The 21,830-nt window shown below is 40.4% G+C and overlaps 1 protein-coding gene across 2 annotated transcripts in view; it reads right to left on the bottom strand.

Moving 5' to 3' along the window:
• The window catches only part of ITGA9 (integrin subunit alpha 9), a 229,345-nt gene that overhangs the window by 44,898 nt on the left and 162,617 nt on the right, over positions 1 to 21,830 (bottom strand). For both annotated transcript variants that reach the window (XM_064443898.1, XM_064443897.1), the window contains exons 19-23: positions 13,553 to 13,639; positions 12,029 to 12,108; positions 8,637 to 8,726; positions 5,812 to 5,920; positions 2,900 to 3,007 (exon numbers count right to left, since the gene is read on the bottom strand). In XM_064443898.1, the coding sequence (XP_064299968.1) occupies positions 2,900 to 3,007; positions 5,812 to 5,920; positions 8,637 to 8,726; positions 12,029 to 12,108; positions 13,553 to 13,639 (474 nt within the window). The remainder of the gene's footprint in view (positions 1 to 2,899; positions 3,008 to 5,811; positions 5,921 to 8,636; positions 8,727 to 12,028; positions 12,109 to 13,552; positions 13,640 to 21,830) is intronic.

The following is a 21,830-nucleotide window of genomic DNA, read 5'->3' as shown; positions in this document are numbered from 1 at the left end:
TAACACCTCCCAGAGATACAGACCGTTCCAGTGGGCCATATGTGACTCTCTTTCTTTTATTATTTTTTGTGTCTGAAAGACTAGATCACTCAGTACAGTATGAAGGAATTAGCTCCCGGCACTATCTTGTGTGGTATATGTGTGTTTGAGACACAAAGTCTAGTGCTTTTACTATGCATTTTCACCCATAAATTTCACTGCTGTACTGTATATCAGAGAAGTGGGAAAAGAATTATTAGCTTTAAAAACCCCAAACTATGATGTCATCAAATGCCAAATGCTGTATCAACAGTCTCAGTTACAGATAAATGACAATTCCTAATCCTCTGAATTAACAACAGCTATTCTGAAAGGTCTGGCAATGCTGACACCTAGAATGGCTGGATTATAGGTATAAGGGTGTAATTACAGAAACACCTGCACTGTCTGAAAGAACACTATCACCTTTACTGTGGTCTAGATTCTGGGAAGTTCAAAATAAGCAAAAGCTTGAAATCTTTATGCTTTAAAAAATGCTCTTGAAAAACAGCTGTTCTAACCCATTTTCCGAAGTTCATGCCAATCTGCTGCTTTTAGGGTTTTGTTTGTTTGTTTGTCTAAGTATATTTAGTCTATGAGAAGATGAAAATCTCCATGATTTTAGTTCCCTTTTCAGTCAATAAAAACTCTGTGGGAGAGGGGCAGGAGGAAAGTGAGTAGGATGCTTTTCCTGTTACAATAGTAAGACTTGGGAGACATGGGTTCAGTGCCTGTCTCTGACACAAATTTCCTGTGTGACCTCAGGCAAACCATTTGGTGTTTCAATTATTTATCTGTAAAGCAGGGATAACCACTATCCCAGACAGGATTTGCTTGCATAACATTTATTAACATGTCAGAGATGCTCAGAAAGTCATGCATTAGACTCCTACTGACCATATACCCAAAACCAGTGGTTGAAATGATCCAGGGTATGCCAATTTGTCATACAGTCATCTCTCATAAAACCATACTTGCCTACTACCACTCTTCAGCCTGCAATGCAAATAGGTCTCACAATAGCAGTTTGAAATTTCTACAAACACAAACTACAAAGTAGAAAAAAGATGTCAAATAATGCTGGGGGAAATGCAACTTATTGCTGAAGAAAAGGGATGCAAACTCTACAAGTATTATTAGCACAGTGCCCAAGGCCACACCACCCAGTTGGACCTCCTTTAGGTAAGCCGTCAGAGGTACAACAGCAATGAAAAACAAGTTAAGCACAAGATTCAAGCTTTTTGCCTTGTTTTTCTAACAGCTATTCAAAACCATATAGTCCATCCATCCTTTTAAGTGTAACTCAGGGTCTTGCGTAGAAATGATGATAAACTATGCCTGGAAGTTAGCCCTTGTCCACTTGGTGGATAGCATGCACCTCAGCTAATTCAAGAATGCAAAACAGGTGTCTTGCCTAAGACAATTTGCCCAGACTTCTGGAAAAGTCAACACAGAGAAATAAGCAATGCCTAGGTGGACTGAGTTTTCTATTCCTCTCTCTTGGCTGTATACGAATACATAGAATGACTAACTTCAGAGGATACACCAGCATTTGGGCAAAAAAAAATTTTTCAAGGAGACTCCTGGCCCTCTGCTGCTGCTGCCGCAAACACACGCAGACACATACCCTCACCGACAGCACACAGAGGCCAGGGAAGGGACAAGGAAATGGGTCATGATCCTTTGACAGGCAACATGTTGAAGGGAAGGTGATGTTCTATATATAAGGCTGGACTAAATAAAATATTAAAATGCAATGCTATGGCAGATGAGACATAGGCTGGAGAGTTAATTCAGTCTAGTTGGAGAAGTGACTCAGTCTGTACAACACTGGTACCTAATACAATATCCCAAATTTGTTTCTCAGTGATTCTGTCTTTAGTACCCATCTGTAAGCCATAAATATATTTATCTCATACCTTTCAACAGCTCAAATCTTGGAAACCTGCTTAGAAAGGTCTTATTAGATCTATATTTACGCAGATTCAGTGACACAGTTACCTGCATACAAGGGATGGTAATACTTTTCAGACAAAAAGCTGGAAAAGTAGCTAACAACAAAGAAAGTATAATACCTCTTTTCAAGTGCCTGAAGAGCTGGTTCTGTCTCAAAAAGAGAGATTACTCTGAATTTCAGCAATAAATTTACCTCAGTAGCGAGGTTTTCCTCTCTTGGCCGCCACAGTATAAATGATGGTATTTTAGTGGTTTAACAAAAGCTTTGAAAATAATAAATAGATATTAGAAATGAAATCTAAGAACATGCCTCCTTTGCCACAATTTATTTTTATTTTCTTTGTAGTTGACACAAAATCATCTTGTGAAAAACACTGTGTTGAAAGAATAAATTTCTCCGTTACTTACATTTGTTAAAAGAACACTCAAAAAGAGCAAATTATAACATGGACCATAGGAAAAATAGAAAAAACAGATACTTGTAATGTATTCAGACCTAACTAGTATTTTTGCAGATAACGAAGGAAAAAAAAAAAAACAGGGAATGTGAGTCAGCTTGGTAACATATCCTGCTGGTATTACATACACCATTTAATCTGGAAGGACTCTGATCAAGACTCAATCCTCTTTGGAGGTGTGACTTAGAGAAGTGTTCTTCACATTTCCTTCAGGATTAGCCTGACCTAGTTTTACACGGCATTGTAGGAAACCAGGAACACACAACCGGCTGCTTGCCCTAGGTGAGGGACAGCAGTCAACAGCTGGAGGGGCTCAGCTGCTTATGGTGGACTGGCCACAGACACAAAGAATCTTTCATTGTCTAAAAAAGCAACTGATTCATCTAGTTCTGCTGGACTTCTTTTGTTTCAGTCATCAATAGCTCTCAGGGCCTCTCTGGGCTCTGAACACATCATAACGTACTCACCATCATCTGCTGAACGTGAAGTATTTCGGCTCCAGTGGCAGAGAGGCGGTTTGGAAATGAAATGTCAAGAAAAGCTCCAGGGAGAGTGCTTGGTCCAGCATTGTAAACCTGTAAGGCAAAGATGCTTATAAATGTATTAAAAAAAGAATAAAAATACATTACATTATAATAAAAATTACATATACGACTGCTCATAAATGGAAAACTACTGTAGAACCAGAGCTGGGAGTATAGGTAAATTTGGAAAAATTCAAATAATATGCAAGTTTTTTGACGTCTTCAGACTAAGACTTCTTTTGCAAGATCAGGATGAAGTCAAAGGTTTAGCTTATCTAACAGTCCTTAGGCACAGCTCATATATCAAGTCAGAAGCAGTTTTGCAGGATAATTACTAGTCATCAATACAAATAGCATGAGACTTCTACCTTATATACAGAGACACTGCTAGTACTCTTTGAGTGTTTTGGTAACACCATCCGGAAGACTGTAAGAAATATTGCTGTCTCAGTTAACATTCTTGTCTCCATCTGGTAACCACTGCATTATATGCTGCATATGTTTTCCTTATGGAGCAGAAGCCAAAGTAATGATGATTGTGACTACCAGACTGCGGGTTTGCTGAGTGAGTTGCCAGGAAATGCATGTGAACAACCTCCATTCAAGTTCTGGGGTTTCCAATGAAATGAAATTCTTAGTGGAAAACATTGGCTTTCTATCAAACCCCCCACAAATTTTCAACAAAAACTCAAAGAATTTCCAGTCCACCACCGAAATGTATCCAGTGAAAATTCCAAAATTTGTGGGTTTTTGCTGAAAAGAAACAATCCATGGAAAAATTTCAATTAAAATAAGTTTTCATGTCTATCCACTTTTTTTTTATTAGGAAAAATATTTCCAGGTTGTTTCTAACAACACATACAGAAGCGTAGACAGTAAAAACATTAAGTCCATTAGAATATTTACCCACGCTGAGACAGTACTATCAAAAGATGTAGCAATCAGTTGTTAATTGTACAAAGTACAAATATTAAAACCAACAGGTTTTCATTCTTCAAACACTGTTTATATTTGAAGAAATGCCTGACTGATAAAGAAAATCAGTTCACAATGCCAAATCCTTACAAAAACCCTGAGGCTCCAGGCAGGGAGAGAAATCCCACTACAGTGGAGCATGATAAATGCTGCATGAAATACAAACATAATGTTTCATGTTAGACATTTAAAAGAACTTGATTATCTCACTGAATCAGATATAAGAGTTAATGTAGAAAAGACGTTTTCATTACAGATCTTGTTACCCACCCCCTCCCCCTCCGCCCTCCCCCCCCCCCAAAAAAAAAAAAAAAAAGGATGCATAGATCTTTTTCCCTATTAACATTGGACATGGTATAGATTTTCATGTATAAAAAAATGCTATGAAGCCCCATATTTTTGTAAATCATCTCTTTTTCTTGGTTAAGGAACTATTACTTTTCTCCATCTGGAGAATTTTAATAAATGGCAAGCAAATCATTAAAAACAATTAAGCAAACAGTGATACAAACCATGCTTTGCCCATTATGAAACTCTACCCTTTCTTTCTGACACACACAGTTATGAGGTTTACCACTTTACTGGAGAGCAGATCTGTGGCTGGTTACAGTAAAATTCTCTACTTCTATATGGAAAAAAATTATTAATATTGCAGATCGTAAGTGTGGGCATGAGAGACAAGAGGATGGGGCAGGACAAATGGTGGCTCTGCCAATATATAGATTCTCTCTCCCTTACCTGTTACCACTTTGTTCTATTTAAAATATTTGTCTAGTTAAAGCATCAGTACATCTGTTCTTTATCTGTTTTTAACCAATAACTGGCTATAGGGGGAGGGAGAGGAGACGACCTATAAACCCTCAAGAATGAAATCAGAATCACAAGAATTAATAGCCTGGTTCACAAAAGCTTTCATGTCCTGAAATCCTGCTTTCACTCCTTTTCACTAAATAGCTAAGGGCACTGCATGACAGTGGGGGCTTAATTGCTCTGGACCACAGTCTGTCCACAGAGGAAGACATGTGTTATTCATTATAAGCTGAGTGGCATTCATGCCTAGGAGAACAGAAAGGGGAAAAAAGGCGAAAGACTATTTTTCACAATAAATGATTCCCCGACCTCTGCATGATTTATCATTCCCTAGTTCCATCTAGTGGTCAAAAAGGATTTGAAGTGCTTGTAATAGATACAGTCACGGCAGTGAGACAAGTTCATTTTGGTCTCATCACAAGAGTTTGTTACAATAAATCATCCGTATGTTTTGCCACATCAGGAAGCCATCTAACTGCCACGTGGAGTATAATCTGTAGATAATACTTGAGTAACACTGAGATGCTATGAGACATTCAATGAAATCTCTTCACACCGGTGTTTTTAGTGGCACAGTCTCTTCGCCATGCTGTACTCTTACCAGTAGTGCTATAAATGTTTTCACACCAGGGGCATTTAGCAAGTCTGAATCCCTTGCATAGGTGCGTGTTTGTTCTCATGGATAAAGGCTGTCCACTCTGCTCAATGACCATGCCACTAAAAAGAATTACTCCTCCCTTTTGAACCTGCAACTGCAGCCAAGATGTGGCACTTGAGTAACTAGAACTCTTCACTCAGCATGTGATGAAAGGTAAAAGAGAAACAACTGGTAGTAGCTTCATTCCTATGGAAGTGAGGTGCCTTATTTGCAATTCTTTGTATAATATATTTAGATAAGGAAATATACTATCCCAGTGTGCTGTAAATATGGCATCCAATCAAGAATGCATTGCACAGCATAGTGGGATTCAGAAACATGCACCAAAGCCCATATCACCCTTCGAATAAGAGATAAAAAACCAAAATGTGCTGTCAAGCAGGAAAGTAGTCAAAATAAGGACCAGTTTTACCTGCAGTGTGAAGTTGAGAGACTGGAAAAGGCACTCGTGGTTTTCCAGCTGAATGAAGTTGGATGCATCCACAGAATCACCGTAGAAAAATGAAGTAGGGAAGACTTCTCTGAAAGATCAAGACACAGATTTAGAAAGCTGCCTTTGACATAAAAATTAAATATATTTGTGGCAAGATGAATTGCACCCCTTGCTTTCTGGTCATGTGAAATTCTATTGGACCATTTTACATTAATCTATTATTTGTGATTTGATTTCCTCTTGACCACACTAGACTACAGAAGCAGCATCTCAACTGACCCTGGTTATCACCCCATCATTAAAGCAGACTTCTTTTGATTACTTATCTCTTCTTCTCATTTCCTATCACAAAACCTCTCCTCCAGGGCCCCCTTCCATAGATGACTTGTGCAAGTCCTATAGCTTGTGTAACTCAGGAAATAACTGCACTACCAAGTTAATCTGAAGAAACAGTTACTAAACAGGAATACTTTCAGTTACATATTCACTAAAGCAACATTTCAGTTTTATCTACCATTCACATAGCATTGCAGGAGTAAACACTTCATTCATTATCTGAGCTTCACTACCTTTATGATTAGCAGATGGCTAAAGGGAAGAGTAGAGGGGGATATAACTTGCTGTCAACTACAGTGGCACAGAGTAAGTCTCCTCAGCTGCTCTTATCATCTTATCACAAAGTAAAATGCAGTAGGGTTTTATCAGAAAAGACTTGAAAGCACAACATAGTACCTGAAAATCCTGCAGAAGGGACTAGAAGTGCTTTAAGCATCCTTTGTGCCTCCTTCTAATCTCAGGCTGCTCCACTGTTTGGAAAAGGTCCTGGTGTAATTTCAGACAAACCTTGATGAGGGACTGCCTAAAACTCTGCTTCCTTCCCAGGCTGTCCTTTTGGGTCAGAGTTTTTTGAGACAGGATTTTAAGCCTGTTTAGGTACATTTTCTTTTTTTCTGCCTGCCTCCTATGCCAGAAATTGCTTGGGGAAACAGTGAGAGACAGATTTACTCTTCCCATTTATGGCATTATGCCAGAGGGCTCCTCCCAAACACGGTACAAGCCCTTCCGGCCTATTCATGACCAGGGATGAAGTTTGTTCTTGTAGACTTAAATGCAGGATAGCTAATAAAAATAAGCTTTGAAAATACACCATCTGAAAAAGAGTATTATTAATATTTCCATGCCTGGGAATGTTGTGCCCTCCAATCAACACAACTTTTCCCTGTTAGTTGGACATTTCTGTGAACCTGAATTAACTAAGCCTTGTCTATGAGAGAGGAAAAAAATAACCCACATAGTCAATTGGGTGGGGCTTATAAATTCAGAGACCTTGTGCTTTAAAAAAGTACATTCTGAAGAGAAAAGACCCCAATTTTTATCAGGTTTTTTTGGCATGCAGTATTCTGTAGGTGACTAACAGATCCAAAGACACAGATGAATGCACTTGTATCAGTAAAGCTAAACAAAAATCGATCTGTATCAAAGTATCAAGAAGCAAGGCATATAGAGTTAAATTTCACACAACCTGTAACAATGAAACCATTCAAAAACTTCCAGAACACACTGCTGAGACTGTACTCTCAATATAGAGGACATTTTTCTCCTTGCTAGTCATCTTGTGAGGCCTGACAGTGCTCTTCACTCCTCTGAGCAGGCTCAAGCCATTCTCACTATTGTGGCAGCCATCAAGGGATTTTATTTTTATGCAACAAGATAGGGGAAATCAGCTTCATGTGGCAAAACTCAGACTAGGCCATGAATCTGAGTTTACCCTGCTTTTCAGCCAAATCACATGTCAGTGCAGGTAGCTGTCCTACACATGTAGCACATTGGTCAAGAGAATCTTTGACTTCCACTGATGCCACTCTCCACTAGTCATTTAGACAATACATATTCCCTGTGGGTTGCCATAAATAGTGGCTAAAACAGACACTGACCTCTTGGGGACACTGCTGACAAGTTTTTGCTTCCCCAGTTTAGGAATGAATGTCAACTTTCTCAGTCTACATGGATGCTAATTCACTCCAGTGACAAGGTCCCCCGATTCCAACTCAAGTGCTGTCTATGCCAGAGGACGGTCTGTCTGTTGGGACTGACCACAAATCTTTCATTCTAGACTGCAGTGCAGAAATGGAAGGGAAGACCTCAGAGTACAGGGCAGGAACTTGCACATGGGCAGCCATGGGGAGAGGGCAATGGCTATGTGTTATACAAGTTTTTCAGTAAAAGGGTGAGTGATGTTCCTCTGTTGGTATTCAGATGCCTCGCAGACTAGGGAGCAGAGGGAGCGGGAAAATGAACAGAAGCAGAAGTGAATTCTGATTGTGAAATTAAACAGAAAGGCAAACAGCTAGACTCCACCAAACTCCTTAAAATCCCAGAACATTTGACCCTAACCTTTGGCCTGGTGATTTTCAGCCACATCCTTAAAGACATGCCCTAAGGAACAAGACGTAATTTACTTGTTCTCTTTTTATTTTATTTTAAGGTACATTGTATCTACAGAATCACATGCATTCAAATATGATCAGTAAAATACCTACTATAAATGCGATGGTAACTAATTAGCATTAGCTAGAAACAAGTGAGAAAGAGATACAGTGTTGGAATGAAAGGCACGACAAATAAAATTTCCAGATAATGAATGAGGTTGTCTGTATTTCCAGAGCCTGGGAAACGGGAAAAAAGCAAGACTCTGGCTACACGTAAACAAAGAGAAGAATTCAGTTTTTCACTGGAACAGACTCAGATGTTATTGTTAGGATTATTATTATTTTTGTTGTTTTCATTTGGTGACTGGTACTTACCCATTGATAGATGAGTCTACTTCATGCATCAGGGGCACTGACAGGGTTAGAGTATTATCATGCAGAGATTCAGTGCGCTCTAGATTTCCACTGTGCCAGAAAGGAAAAATAAACATGCTGTAAATCGACAACCTTTGCAATATATCAGTTTCATAGCCACCATCTCTGCCTTGTACTCCAAGGTTCTCTATTTAAGTGATGTCAGCGCTCCTTAAGGAGCCTCTTAAAGATTAAGAGTTACATTTGTTCATCCCACCTTGGAGAGGGCACACGCAAGAAGTGTGTGTTTTGTGGCTGCTCCTCTGTGGCTGTGACATGATCAGGCTCACACCAAAAAACCTATCTTGGAGCAAGGTGTGAATACAAACAGTAGTATGAAACTACAGCAGCCATCATATACAGTGGAGAGAAACAAGGACATTTATACTCCAATGCAAGGGTTCATCTTTCAGCCTGACTGTATGTCAGTTTGGGAGCGAAACACACACCACACAGAAGGCCTTGACTCAGTAAATGAAACTACGCTTTCATTGTACCTGCATTGTACCACAGCTCCAATTTGGTGCCACTACAAGCAGCATTTTTGGTGAGGCCCTTGTACTGAACAGGCCGTAACCTCTCAGCAGTTCCATCCCCTCTTCCCGTATACTTATTTGCCAAAATGAAAGCACTTCTACTTTACATTTTCAAAGGCAGTTGCCTCAAATGGTCAAAAGTAGAAGGATGAAAGAGAAAAGTGAGCAATCATCTCTCATTTGAGTCAGTTTATTTCAGTGTGAACACTTATGTATGAAGTCTGGGAAATGTTCCCGAAATGCATGTTCAACAGGCAAACTTGTAATTATTCTAAATCTGATGGTGAGTCTGCTTGGTGTGTGACAGCTCAGAAGAACAATCTTGAAAGATATGCTACATATATTTCAAATTTCTTCAGCAGTGACTCTGGAATCACTCTGGCCTTGCAGTTCATTGGATTTACTCACAAATCAAACTGGCAAAACAAAAGATACGATCCAATTTGTTTGAGGAAAGTATCACTGAGGCAACAGCAGGCAGTAACATCCCAAGTGATACCATGCAGATGATGAGTTGCTCAGATTACAAAAACAGAGCCTGCTGGCTACATACATGCATAGACATAGCTCAGCTTTCTGCAACTGACACATTGGCCATGTCTGCTAATAAAACTATGGCCCAGATGGAAAAACCCACAAATTTTCAGTCCCAGGAAAAAAGCGTTTAATAAAAAGCTTTTCCTCTGAATAGGCTCAAAGAAGAATCCAAAGTGGAGACATTTCTCATCCAAGACAAATACGATGATACCATGGTGGCAGAATAAGCAAGTAGAATTCCATATAGGGTTCATGGGTATGTGCTTATCTGTTTAAAATGGAGCAAAGGTACTGTCAGAAAAGGAGAATATAGATCAGTGAATCTAGCTTTAGAAAAATAGTTCTTGCCAGGACACACAGAACAGGGTTTTGGGTTTTTGTTTGCTTTTTTTTTTTTTTTTAATACAAAAAGAGTAAATGTAATGCAATGTTTAGTCCTTTCTCCAACTGGTCTTTTCCAATACTGAACCAGTCTCTTGTTACAGATGCTACTGCACCTTCAAGGGACAGGCTTAAGTGGCCACCTGAAGGGCAATACTAACTTTCCCACGACAGCATGGCATAGCTTCTCTGCATTCAGCCATTTCTGCCAGACTAGCTTCAGTTTTATGTGGAAACAATGTGCCCGCTCATTGCAGTCTGGCCACAGCACAGATATTTCTTCTCCATTTCCTTATCACTGACTTTATCCAAGGGCTCCCTGCAACTGTTGTGGTAGAAAGATTTTATTACACTTATTTGACAGAAAGGGAATTGAGCAATTTGCTCAAAGTCACAGAGAAAATGAGGGTAATCAGCACTGGGACCTGCATTGCTGTCTTTGGAGGTTCAGCTGAATCCTTCAAAATACAGCTGCCCTCCCGCCCATCCTTCTGAAATGAGAAACTCTCTTACACCCTCTGAGCATTCACGCTATGTGTACAAACTGCTATTTATTTCTTTGCTGCATCTAAAGGCACTGACTAACCCTTTTCTCTGGTAGGACACAGAAATCTGAGGAGTGAGGTTACAGTGGAAAGCCCTGTGCTATCCAAAGCACGGAAAGAAGAGGTACTACCTGGAAAACAGTGTCCAGGCAAATTTAAAGCAGTGCTGACCCATCTTTGCACCATCTGGCATTCACCTAGCAGATACTGATGCGCCTCCCTGACATAGAAGCATCACAGGGTCATCTGAAGAATAAAATTTCTCTAACGTGCAAGACATGGTCTTGCCCCTCTGAGGCGAGGTCTCACTTTCAGTGTTTCAGACCGGCCGCATGTGCTGCAGGATCTTGCTCCCACCTACAGCTGTTACTGCAGCTATGTCTTATGAGAGCAGTCACTCAGCAACTGCTACATCTCATCTCTCATCTTCAGCCCATCAATGAGGTGTCATCAAATTGGGGAGGAGAATTCATGCTGGAGATCCCAATTTTGACATGGGAAGGTATGAAGCTGGCCCACTCACACAGTATGCGGAAGTGGGAATCAGTCACACACCCAGCATGTCCGAGCAGCAGTTTATGGTCCAGGTTAATGCAGCTGTACTACTGTCAGTTCCTATACACACCCAGACAGTGCCAGTGACTGAAGCACCCGTGGAGTCTGCTGCTTTGTGGCACACCATCTTAGGAGGCACAGAGCATGTGTCACACCTTTTATTCTGCCTGAGATAAAATCCCTATGCACACATATTTGGCATCACACCCTCTTTCAATGCCTGCTCCAAGTGCCCTTGGGGAAGTACCCTATTCAGCTGTTTCATGCAGTCTGTCATAGCTCACTGAAGATCCAGAGGGGGAAAAAATAGACATGCAACTTTGGAAACTGTCAGTGAGATCCATGACCATCTGATGAAAGCATTTATCTTTTTTGGTTTGCATCCAAGCATGCTTATTTCATTCAAATGCTGGAACAAATGGGTCTGCCTGGTGCTGATCGTCAACTGCAGCTGAGCCAAGCTTGATACAGGGCCCAAAGGGATGGGCACACAAACACAAGGGCCCTCCAACTGAGAGAACACAAAATGCTCCTTCAGAATCGCAACTGCCTGGGCAAAGAAAGCCTAAGCATGATCCTACTTCATTTTTCAGGAAGCTGCATCACATGGTTCCTCTATACTAAAATAAAATATTTCAGTTGGAAGGGACTTACAATGCCATTATCAAAATACATGCATTTAGCCCTAGAATTTAACATCATTTACTACACTTCCTATCACACGGTTGTTGAGTATATGCAATGCACACTTCATGCAACAAAGAATATCCAAGTCATCAAGATACAAAGGTTCCCTTACCTTTGTGCAGTGACGAGGAAGGTAAGCGTTTCTTCCTGCCCAGACAAGTGGCTTGTGTCGAAGATCACACTGAACTCATACTGTGTAAAGAAAAAGCAGCATTTAGAGACATGATATATTGTTTCAAAATGTATTTTCTGAAACTTCACATATATTTTACTGGTCTAGCTGTACAAAAGTAGTGTATTTTGATACATGTAAGAGTGTCTCCTCTACGGTTCAGTAGCTTCTAAATCTTAGCAATATTGTCTCCGTTTAAACACTAGAGAGTCCAATTTTTCCTTTATTGTGAAAAGGCCTTTACTAGAATTGCCATTCAAAGATATTTCTTGAGAAGATCATCTGCCTTCTAGTATAAGGGGATCGGTCCCTGAAACAACCTCAGCACCAATCTATGCATTACTTGCTGGTGAAGAGATCTTTTGAGGGAATAAAGGTCATCCCATAGGCCTGCACAGAGACTTTGAACAACCAGCACGAGCTAAAGCAGCATTCAGGCCACCCATCATAATGGACAAAATCAGGTGCTGATTTTGAAAGGAGAATCTACTTTGATGACCACTTTGATGACTGCTTTGATGATGTCGTGCTACATTACTTTTCCATGCAACAACATTTCTACCTAACCCCAAAACAGTTTTTGCCCAAGCGAAACAGTTTCCAATTTCATGCTAATTTCAATCCCTTGCTGAAAAAAAACCTGAAGATAACACAGCTATGTCATTCTGAAGCAAAACACTGAAATTCTTACATTCCAGATAATATTCTGCTACTGCATTTATTTTTTCCATTATATTTAAAATCTTTTAAAATGTTTCAAAAGAGCACGTGAGAGTCAGTAAAACACATAAAAGAAAAAAATTTCATGTTGGGTCAAAGGATATGTCAACTCTAATGGACAGGATTAGATTTTGAAATTTACATTTTCTGAAAAACTTCAGACTCATTTTGTTCAGGTCATCCTGAAGTCATTCCTTGCCTTCTTACCTTTCAGGGTTGGGCATTTGTGCAGCTTGGTTTAGTGACAAAAAGAACCCATGTGGATTTCTAAACATTTGAGCGAGTTCATCTGCTACTACCAAGCAAAATCCTCTTTAAAAGCTACCGGGAGACCATAATATGAAAAAGTCATTAAGACATTTTCATTGTCATTCATATGAGTTCAGTTGCACTTTAACGTGAGAAGAGACATAAATAAAACCAGAATAAGGCAACATAGATATGACAGAGAGTCCTTTTCTAATTTTCCGCAGAGGAAATACATAAGTTTTTCATAGCTGCGACTCCTGCATTAGTTTTCAAGGGCATTGTGTTGCAGTGCACAGGGTACTGTCATTGGCTCTACGTGGTGGGAAAGAGGACAGATACCCTCTATAACTGTGAAAAGCTTGGATATCTGGGTTAGAAAGCTACAGAAAGTATCGGTCACAGCCATTTAACAGAGCAGTTGCCCTTCCAGCTACTCTTTGGAGACAAAGAGGTGACGGGACCATTGCTTTGGAAATGCAAATACCACAACATTACCCTAGATTTCGATCTCATGAAAGGAAATCCCACGCTGCACTTGAGGAAGTCTGACTCCAGCAACTCACAGGCAATGCCCAGCTCCTCCTGGAAGAAAATAAAAAAAGACCATGAGATGATAGATTTGGGGAGAAAAAGAGGATTACTAACAAATGCCATTGTGATGAAGTATTGTAGAACTATAACCATTTCCCACCATAGCACTGCTATTTCCAGAAAACTAATACTCACTGAACAAGGAAAAGTACAGTGTTGCACTTCCTTACTCTGCCTCAGTCAGATCAGCACTGGGAAGACAACCATCAGAACATTGCTCCGTGAGACAGACCATGGGGAAATACTGCATGACTAAACACATTAGAGTCAGGATATCAGCCCAAGTTCTTGGATAATGCAGGCCGTCAGTTGTTCCCTCCATTCATTAAAAGACAGCTTTCAAATGGTCCAGAACACAGGTTTCCCCAGGTAATTTTTCCAGGTATCAGTATCATAAAGAGAGAACTGTGTTGGGTGACGGTGCCATACACAGATGCTGCAGAAAATGTTAATCTGGTCCTGGTGTCATTCACTGCCCTGATCTCTTTCTCTGGTAGACAGGATGAGCCACATTGGTACGGATACCAACTATCTTTAGTGGTACAATGGTGGCATAAATAAAGTAGTTGCATGAGCTTCTCCTCATGCTAAACATTGACAGACTATGAACATAATCAATAATACAAATGAAAAAGGTTAGAGCAGCCCTATCCTCCTTGACTGGTGAATCCACTACAACAACAAAAATACTTCTGTTGAGCAGAGTGTTTCATTGCTCCATAAAATAAGATGGCTCCAGGTTAGCACCTTCTCATCTCCAAATTGTCAGGGAACAGTTTTATGCTCTGTCACTGTGCATAAATTCATCTCACTAAACTTTAGGACTGTGTTTCAGCTCCAGAATCTAATATACACTTTTAAGTGCCTACACAGCAAGTGATTGTTATGTGATCTAGATGCCAGTGGTCCCATCATAGTCATCAGAGAAACCATTTCAGCAGACTGAATGCAGATGTATAGCTTAGACTGGGCTGAATACCTCTCTAGGCCCTAGTATTGACTAGATCATCACTGGAACTATGGTATTGATGTTATGCAGCTATATGAATGCCTAAATTTAGACACCTGAATCTAGAAATTAACTCTAACCTAGACGTGTAGCTGAGAATCTCTTAGCTACAGGATATATGATTTATTTGGCCAGTTTTCAGCATCTACAGCAGTTTGCAAAGCCCAGGCTCTGTCTCCTTATGCACATGTCCCAAATCACTTCAAATATGAGTTCTGCTTTAAATATGCACTTGAAATTAAGCATTTACATTCTCAGCTGGAAGAAGCACATGTAGAAGTAACTTCCTGAACCATGGACTCAGGCTATAAGCATCTCCAGGAAATTCCTCTATGCCTTTCACGTTCTGACCCAAGCACAGCATTAGTGCTCTACAGACGTTACTATTATCCTAATTATGAGTCAGACAGTGTTCAGATTCTTGATCTTTTAACTGCTCCCTGTGATACCTGAAAGCCAAGGTCTCCTTTATCTTTGGAATCATGGTTCTAATCAAGGCACACATGTATAGAAAACTATAGCCCTAATACTACCTTTCTTATCTAACTCAGACAGTATTTCACTGGTTTCATGTGAAAAGAAAATAACATCAGGATAAAATCCATGCACGCTTGGAGATGCCTGATGGTGAGATATTACTGCAGTACTACTCAAATGCCAGAGCAGTGGCCTCCAATTCAGTTTCTTTACGGATTTGTTTCCTTGTGATCTTTAGTAGGCTTCTACTAATACAAAAGATGGTCCTGCCCAGCAAATCAAATATCTAGCTTCAGTTGTACAAAGCTGCCATCCTCATATGTTGTGTTAGATTTCCTCCTCCATTTAACACAAAACAGCAGAGCAATTGCTTCATGGTGAAGCATCCCCTTCACTTGCCTTTTCCTCTTATCAATCTAGGAGGTTCTCCAGTTTTATGCGAGTGATCAAGTGAACACAAACTCTAAGCAGCTGCATAACCAAATGAAAAATTTAACAGCTGTTTCCTCTGGGAACATTCTTGGTTCTGTGTTGTTCAAATGTCCCTTGCTGTCTAACTGTGGAAACCTATGAACTCTCATCAACTCCCAGCCTCTGTTCATTCAAGAGGGGTTTCTATTTACATAGGTGTCTGGTGGTGACAATGACCAGACAGACCCAGGAGGCTGCCTCCTCTCCTCAAGGCTGTCTCACTTTAGAGATGTCAAAAAACACGATAACAGAAAGAACTCTCATCTTGATAATGGAAGAAGCGCAGTACTTCTTCATTTTGCACATTGGTGCCTGCCTGCCTTTGCAGCCCTGACAGCAGGCAGGCAGATGCCAGTTGTTTTATAATAGCCTGTTAAGGAAATGACAAATAATGTTGATTGGCTAGTTTTGCTGTTGTTGCTTGCAACAGCTTAACGGGTGCAGTAAGATTGACTTGAACGACCTTCTGGCTTCATTAGCGTATCATGCAGTTTAGCGTTTCATAGTAATACATTATTAATGCTACAAAGCCAAACTGTTCAATGGTAGGAAACAGCAGAAATAAGTTTCCCTGCAACACACTGGTTCAAGTCTTCTGCACATTTCTAAATTACACAGGTTACCCAGAAAACTTTTCCCATGGACCCCTTGCCTTGCTCTGTGATTAGGATGGAGCAGCTCAGCTAATGAGTAGGCATTTTTGTTTTCCTTCACTGCTCACTGTCCGGCTTCAGGCTTTATTTGTGGTGCACTACTTTGGAGAGAGAGAGAAAATTGTTTCTTCATGGGGTTTCCTAGGGTGTTCAGGTCTGTAACATGTGGGTACTCTGTGAGCACTAAATAAATTTAATTTCCACAGTATTCCAGAAAGCTGAAGGGTTTGTGCTGTCTTATCTAAGAAATAGGGAACGGAAACAGTGCAACTCGGGGCTTCCAGAAATTTTGGCTGCCACTTCTCAGTCATGTTAGGTAATGCTTTTAGTGTGCAATGCATCTCTATGACAATATAACCCAGCTTATTGCATGAGTTTCCACAGCAGTTTCTAGTTTGCCTAGAAAACACAGCCGAAGGGGTTGAAAGTTTCCCTTCCAACGAGACAGTGTGAAGCTTTATCTGGAAAACTTTGTTTTCTTTTTGAAACATTTCATAGTGTCTCATATTCTTAAGAGAGTCAATCAGATAAATAGCAAGCTAATTAGCCAAATAGCTATAATATTACTGCCTAACAAATGCAGACCTGTGTATGAGAAACATGAAGCTCAGGGTGGCTTATAGTCTGTTTCTCAAAGTCCTCTATTGCAGAAAGAAAAGTTCCTGATAATTATAAGCAATGAAATAGTCAAATTCTAACTCCACTATAAGGGGCACATGGGGAAACAACTCAACCTAAATTCTGTAGCATAATGCTGTCAAACACAATCCCTGAGCAACGTAATCGGGTATACGAGCAGAGATGTAACAAAACGGCCTTATTTTTGGACATAAATGCTTTGAAGTGTAAATATTATGCGTGATTTCAACTAAATAGTGCAAGAAGCTGGTAATGATCTTAATATAGTGCATAGAAGCAGCAACCTAGGAATGTTGCTATTTGCTAAGTTTAAGACTTGAGAACAGAAATTTCAGCCATGCTTATGTTCTTCTCCAGTTCTTCCCCGTCTCTCTGCTGTTTCAGATATTCACCTGGTGCACCATGAAGTCTTCACTGAAGGGCACTAGCTGTCTCCTCAACTGGCATCTTTGGCCTGTACCTGTCTCAGCAGAAGTGGGCAGGTGCTGAACATAGGAGTTCCAAGTATATTTGACTACAGGCTGACAATGTGGAATGGGCCTTGGAGCAATGTCTCCTCATATTCTTGTCCCTAACCCATAAACTATGTGCAGTCAAATCCTTACTGCCCAAAACAACACAGATACCTAACCAGAAGAAAGTAAGGGACTCACAGAGTAATTTCCTTCAGACAGGTAGGCAAGCTACATCAAGCTGAATGCTTAAAACAATGCATTCAGCTTGGTCTAGAAAGCATTCCAACATGAGTAAAGCATTTTAACCACATAAATGGGATGCTGTATTACGGAATCATTCTCTTACCCTGGAATAACTCAAGAGCAATATCCTTTTGCTGGCTTCACCTAGCTGATTATCTGAGGATATAACACATGGAACTACCCCAGATTTTGCTTTTTTACTATCAGAGAGATCATAACTGGACTGCAAGAGAACCACACATTTTCCAGGCCACATAAGGTAGGTTATCAGTTAGAAAATAGCTTGTCAGCACTAGAACAGGTCATACCAAGTCAATCTTTCATGCATGTATTTTGGCATTTAAAAAGCTTGTCTTCCCTTAATAGTATCTGATGGGCCCAATGTTCTCATGGTACAAAGGTGGGACCAGTGCCAGCTGGAGCACAAGACTAGATTACTTTAGGTATGATCCTGGAAAAGGTCCTTTATTAGAACCAAACACTGCTCAAAGACAGCTGCACTTTGTCCCCCTTCCTTCTGAAACAAACATTTTTAGAAGATTTCTTAAATATTGTTTACTTTAACTTTGAAGGGTCCTTTTCAACTTGATCAACTGCCAAATCTAAGACTTAAGAAGAAGGAAAAGTGAATGCCTTAAAAAAAACAGTGAGAATTGCTGGTGGAAGAAAGGTTGCCTGGCTCTGGATAAAACAGTCACAGGTCAGAGACTCTGCCTTTGGGAAGAGTCTTCCTGTTGACATACCAACAAAACACGTTGCTCCAACTGAGCTCCCTCTTCTTGAATGCTGATGACCAAAAATGGCCACCATATGTGAAATGGCACAGCCCAAAGAAGGATATTGAAAATTCCTCAGCTTCACCTTGACTAACCATTGTCAAATCAGATCATGTATGGTTTCTCCCCATGGGAATCTCGCATAGCTCGTCAAGGCTTACTGATCAGCCAATACAACCCATCCCTTTTCTGCCTCACTTAGGTCCATCTAAAACCCTCCAACCTTCCTGAGCCTGATCTGGCAGTTCATATAATCATCCTCTGTTTTTATTTTTCCCACCCTTAGGATCATTTATTTCTTCCCCAAAGGTAGAGCAACTCCTCTGAACTGATGTGGGCCCCAACCCAGAGTCATCAGCACACCTCTCAACTTGCTCCCACCCCTCACCCCAATCCATGACTGGTTGCAAGCTCCTTGCAACCATCATCTCCGTAAATAATCTCTCCCAGTCCATTAACTCCCCTTCAATGATCTCCAGTACCAGGGTTTTATACATCTATCAACTCTTCTACCTAATTATGACTATCAGCAAAGCAAACAAATATAAAAGTATAAGTCACTTCTGTTATTCTGCACCCACCAGTGCTCTCGCAGAGAAGGTGTAAATTCACCGGCCAGCTCTCTGCTTTTCTATGCACACAAGCTACTAGTAGGTACTATATCTGAAATAGCAAGAGGGAGATGCAACAGAACAACACTAAACTTGCAAAATGATGTGCCGGTTATGGCTCTGATTTTCTTAATAAAACCATATTAAGATAGTCAACAGAAAGTTAGATTAATTTCTGAACCTAGTGTTAAGTTCAGTACTGCTCTGAATACTGTTCATTATCTGTGCCAGAGTTGACCTCACCCTTTTAAATACTCTTCTGGTTAGCTGTTATATTTGAATGGATTAAAATCAGTAAAGAAAGGCATTGCAAATATCTTCACTGCAGAATTATTAAGATAATTTGTATTTTTTTAGCAGGAAAAAAGCCCCAAACTTGTTAGAAAAATCATTTACCAGCAGTCTATATTTCTCTTTCCTTAGCTATTAAATTAAAGCTCAAATTAAAGCTTTTTTTGTTGTTGTTTAGATGGAAAATAGTCTCCCCTGCAAATCCTGGCTATTAGCACATATGCTCTGGAAAAGAGGAGAAAATGTCCTGGAAGCCTAGATAATATGTTGGCAGAACACTCCTGTTTTGAAGATGTTGAGAATTTATTTAACTTGTTAGTTTTTTGTTGGGTTTTTTTTGGTTTTTTTTGTTTTTTTTTTTTTAATGCTGCTGCACATTTTCCAAAGGGTACAAAAGAAGAATGACAAGAGTGAATACTGAGGAACCCTGCACTTGTTGCCAGAGCACACTCTTGTTATTGCTTTTCTTGTTATTGCTTTTCTTGTTGTTATTGGTTGTCTTGTTCTATAATGCCTGTCTGTGAACCATTACACTTGACACTACAGGGGACCATGAACAGTATCCTCATCCGAGGAGTCCTAAAACAAATACACTAAGAAAATATCACAAAGGAGGGCTACTTGCACTGTCCACTTCACACTCTGCTAAGTCTCAAAAGTTAGATACTATGCATCTACCTACTAAATACTCTCCAGTATATAGACTTTACAGTTAACTCTCCCCACTAGTTATTTGGAAACGTAGGTACTCTGACCTGCACCAAAGGTAGAGGCTTACATCAGGCACTGGGAAAAATACAGTTTTGTTAAATTTGGACAGTTTTTTTATTCTTATCATGGACCCTGACTTACACTCACATACTTACACCTCACTAATTCCAATTTGTACTTTTGAAGTGAAGTGAAGAGGGACACTTTCCCAAATGAGAGTTTAGATGAACATCTGGGTCTTTTGTTCCACCCAACAGGACAATTATATAGACCTGACCTGCATTTTAAAAGCTTCTTTCTTTTGGGAGATATCACTGACCATATATCTGTTCACAGCTGGTAATCTGCTTCCTACGCACTTAGCTAGCAAAGACGGGTAGCACAAACACCTCCCATGTCAGGAACGTAAACCTCTTTGATGATGTTTGAGATGGCTTCCTCAAATCACTCTTCATAATCTTGGTCTAAGCCCTTCAGTTGTACTATCAAAAACTTTCCCCAGTGTGGGTTTTCCTAGGCTTCTGAGAGCATAATTTTTATTTTGATCCTACTCTTATCGCTCCCTGCCTCACAATCCTCTTAATGCCTTCACTGAGGCTTCAAGGATATGAAGATTTGTCAATTCATTTAGTAGCTACCCCCTGAGCATACTGATGTACTTTCTTTCCACAGCAACTGAGGTCACCAAAGAATGGGTCACAGTTACCCACATGTACAGAGCAATTAGGGATGCCTGAGCTCCTGAAAGCTTGGGGATCTTTTCAGATTAAAAGACTGGTCCAGGCAGAGTTTCCCTATGACTGTGTGCAAGTGCAGCTCAGAGTAATTTAATCTTGGAGGCTCCTTCTTGTGCATACAACAGCTTAGTTTTTCTAACACAAAATTCCACAGATACCATGCTTTCCTCCAAAATGGGGCTTCGATGGGTATTTTAAAACTGCAAGAACACAAAGAAGCTCAGTGGTATTACTGACTGGGAACCCTTCCTGGCACTATACAACCATTCAAGCAAAAATCATCTGAAATGACTGATATGGTGGGTCTGATCTACCTCAGATGCCTCTAAAAAGTTTCTCTGATTATCATCCCTGAAAGCCCTTTGGGCCTCTGTTTTATTAGTACAACTAGCAGTCCGATGTCTGTTTTGCCTCTTTGTCAGCAGTACTCTCTGTTTGCTGAACAGACAGTTAATATTTCCTCTGTGTTTCTGGGCTGGACCCTGCCAGGCACAGAACATCCCCAACTCCTTCAGCTGACAGTGAATGCCGAAGGCATCAGCAACTTGCTCACATTTGGAAATCTCAGTACATCACAAACTGAGCCAGCAGTTTCGGGGTTTGGTTTTCCTTTTTTTTTGTTCATCTGTCTCAGGAGTTACAAATGCACAAAGCATTCAAACACCTACTGCCATCAATGCCCAGCTCCCAACACTGCACAAACAGCAGTCAGCCAGAGGAAGGTGCGTGGAAAGCTGTGTGCTGCGGTTGGATGCACTGCTTCCCTGGGGCCAGCCCCCCAGGCAGCAGTGGCGGCACACAGTGGTGGCACCTGGCCTCCTGGGAAGGTCACGGGACCTCTTGTGAGCTGTCAGCATGCAGTATGGCCTGGGGAAAAAAATGCTATTACTGATAGCACCTTTGAAGATAGACTCAGTGGTCCAGCACAGGTGGCTATTGACTTTAAAAGCAATCAAAGGTCCAGGAAAAAGTCTCACATGTATTTCAGGGCATTTCTGCTTTCACAGAAAAAATCTCATGAGTTTTATTCCAGTTTTTTGACATGTGGTTTACTCAGCAACTTCAAGCAAACACCTTGTGTTCAGAAACTCTGCTGCGTGCACCTCTGC

Source organism: Phalacrocorax carbo, chromosome 2, assembly GCF_963921805.1.
Source record: "Phalacrocorax carbo chromosome 2, bPhaCar2.1, whole genome shotgun sequence".
Lineage (NCBI taxonomy): Eukaryota > Metazoa > Chordata > Aves > Suliformes > Phalacrocoracidae > Phalacrocorax > Phalacrocorax carbo.
This window is presented reverse-complemented; position numbering and strand designations above follow the sequence as displayed.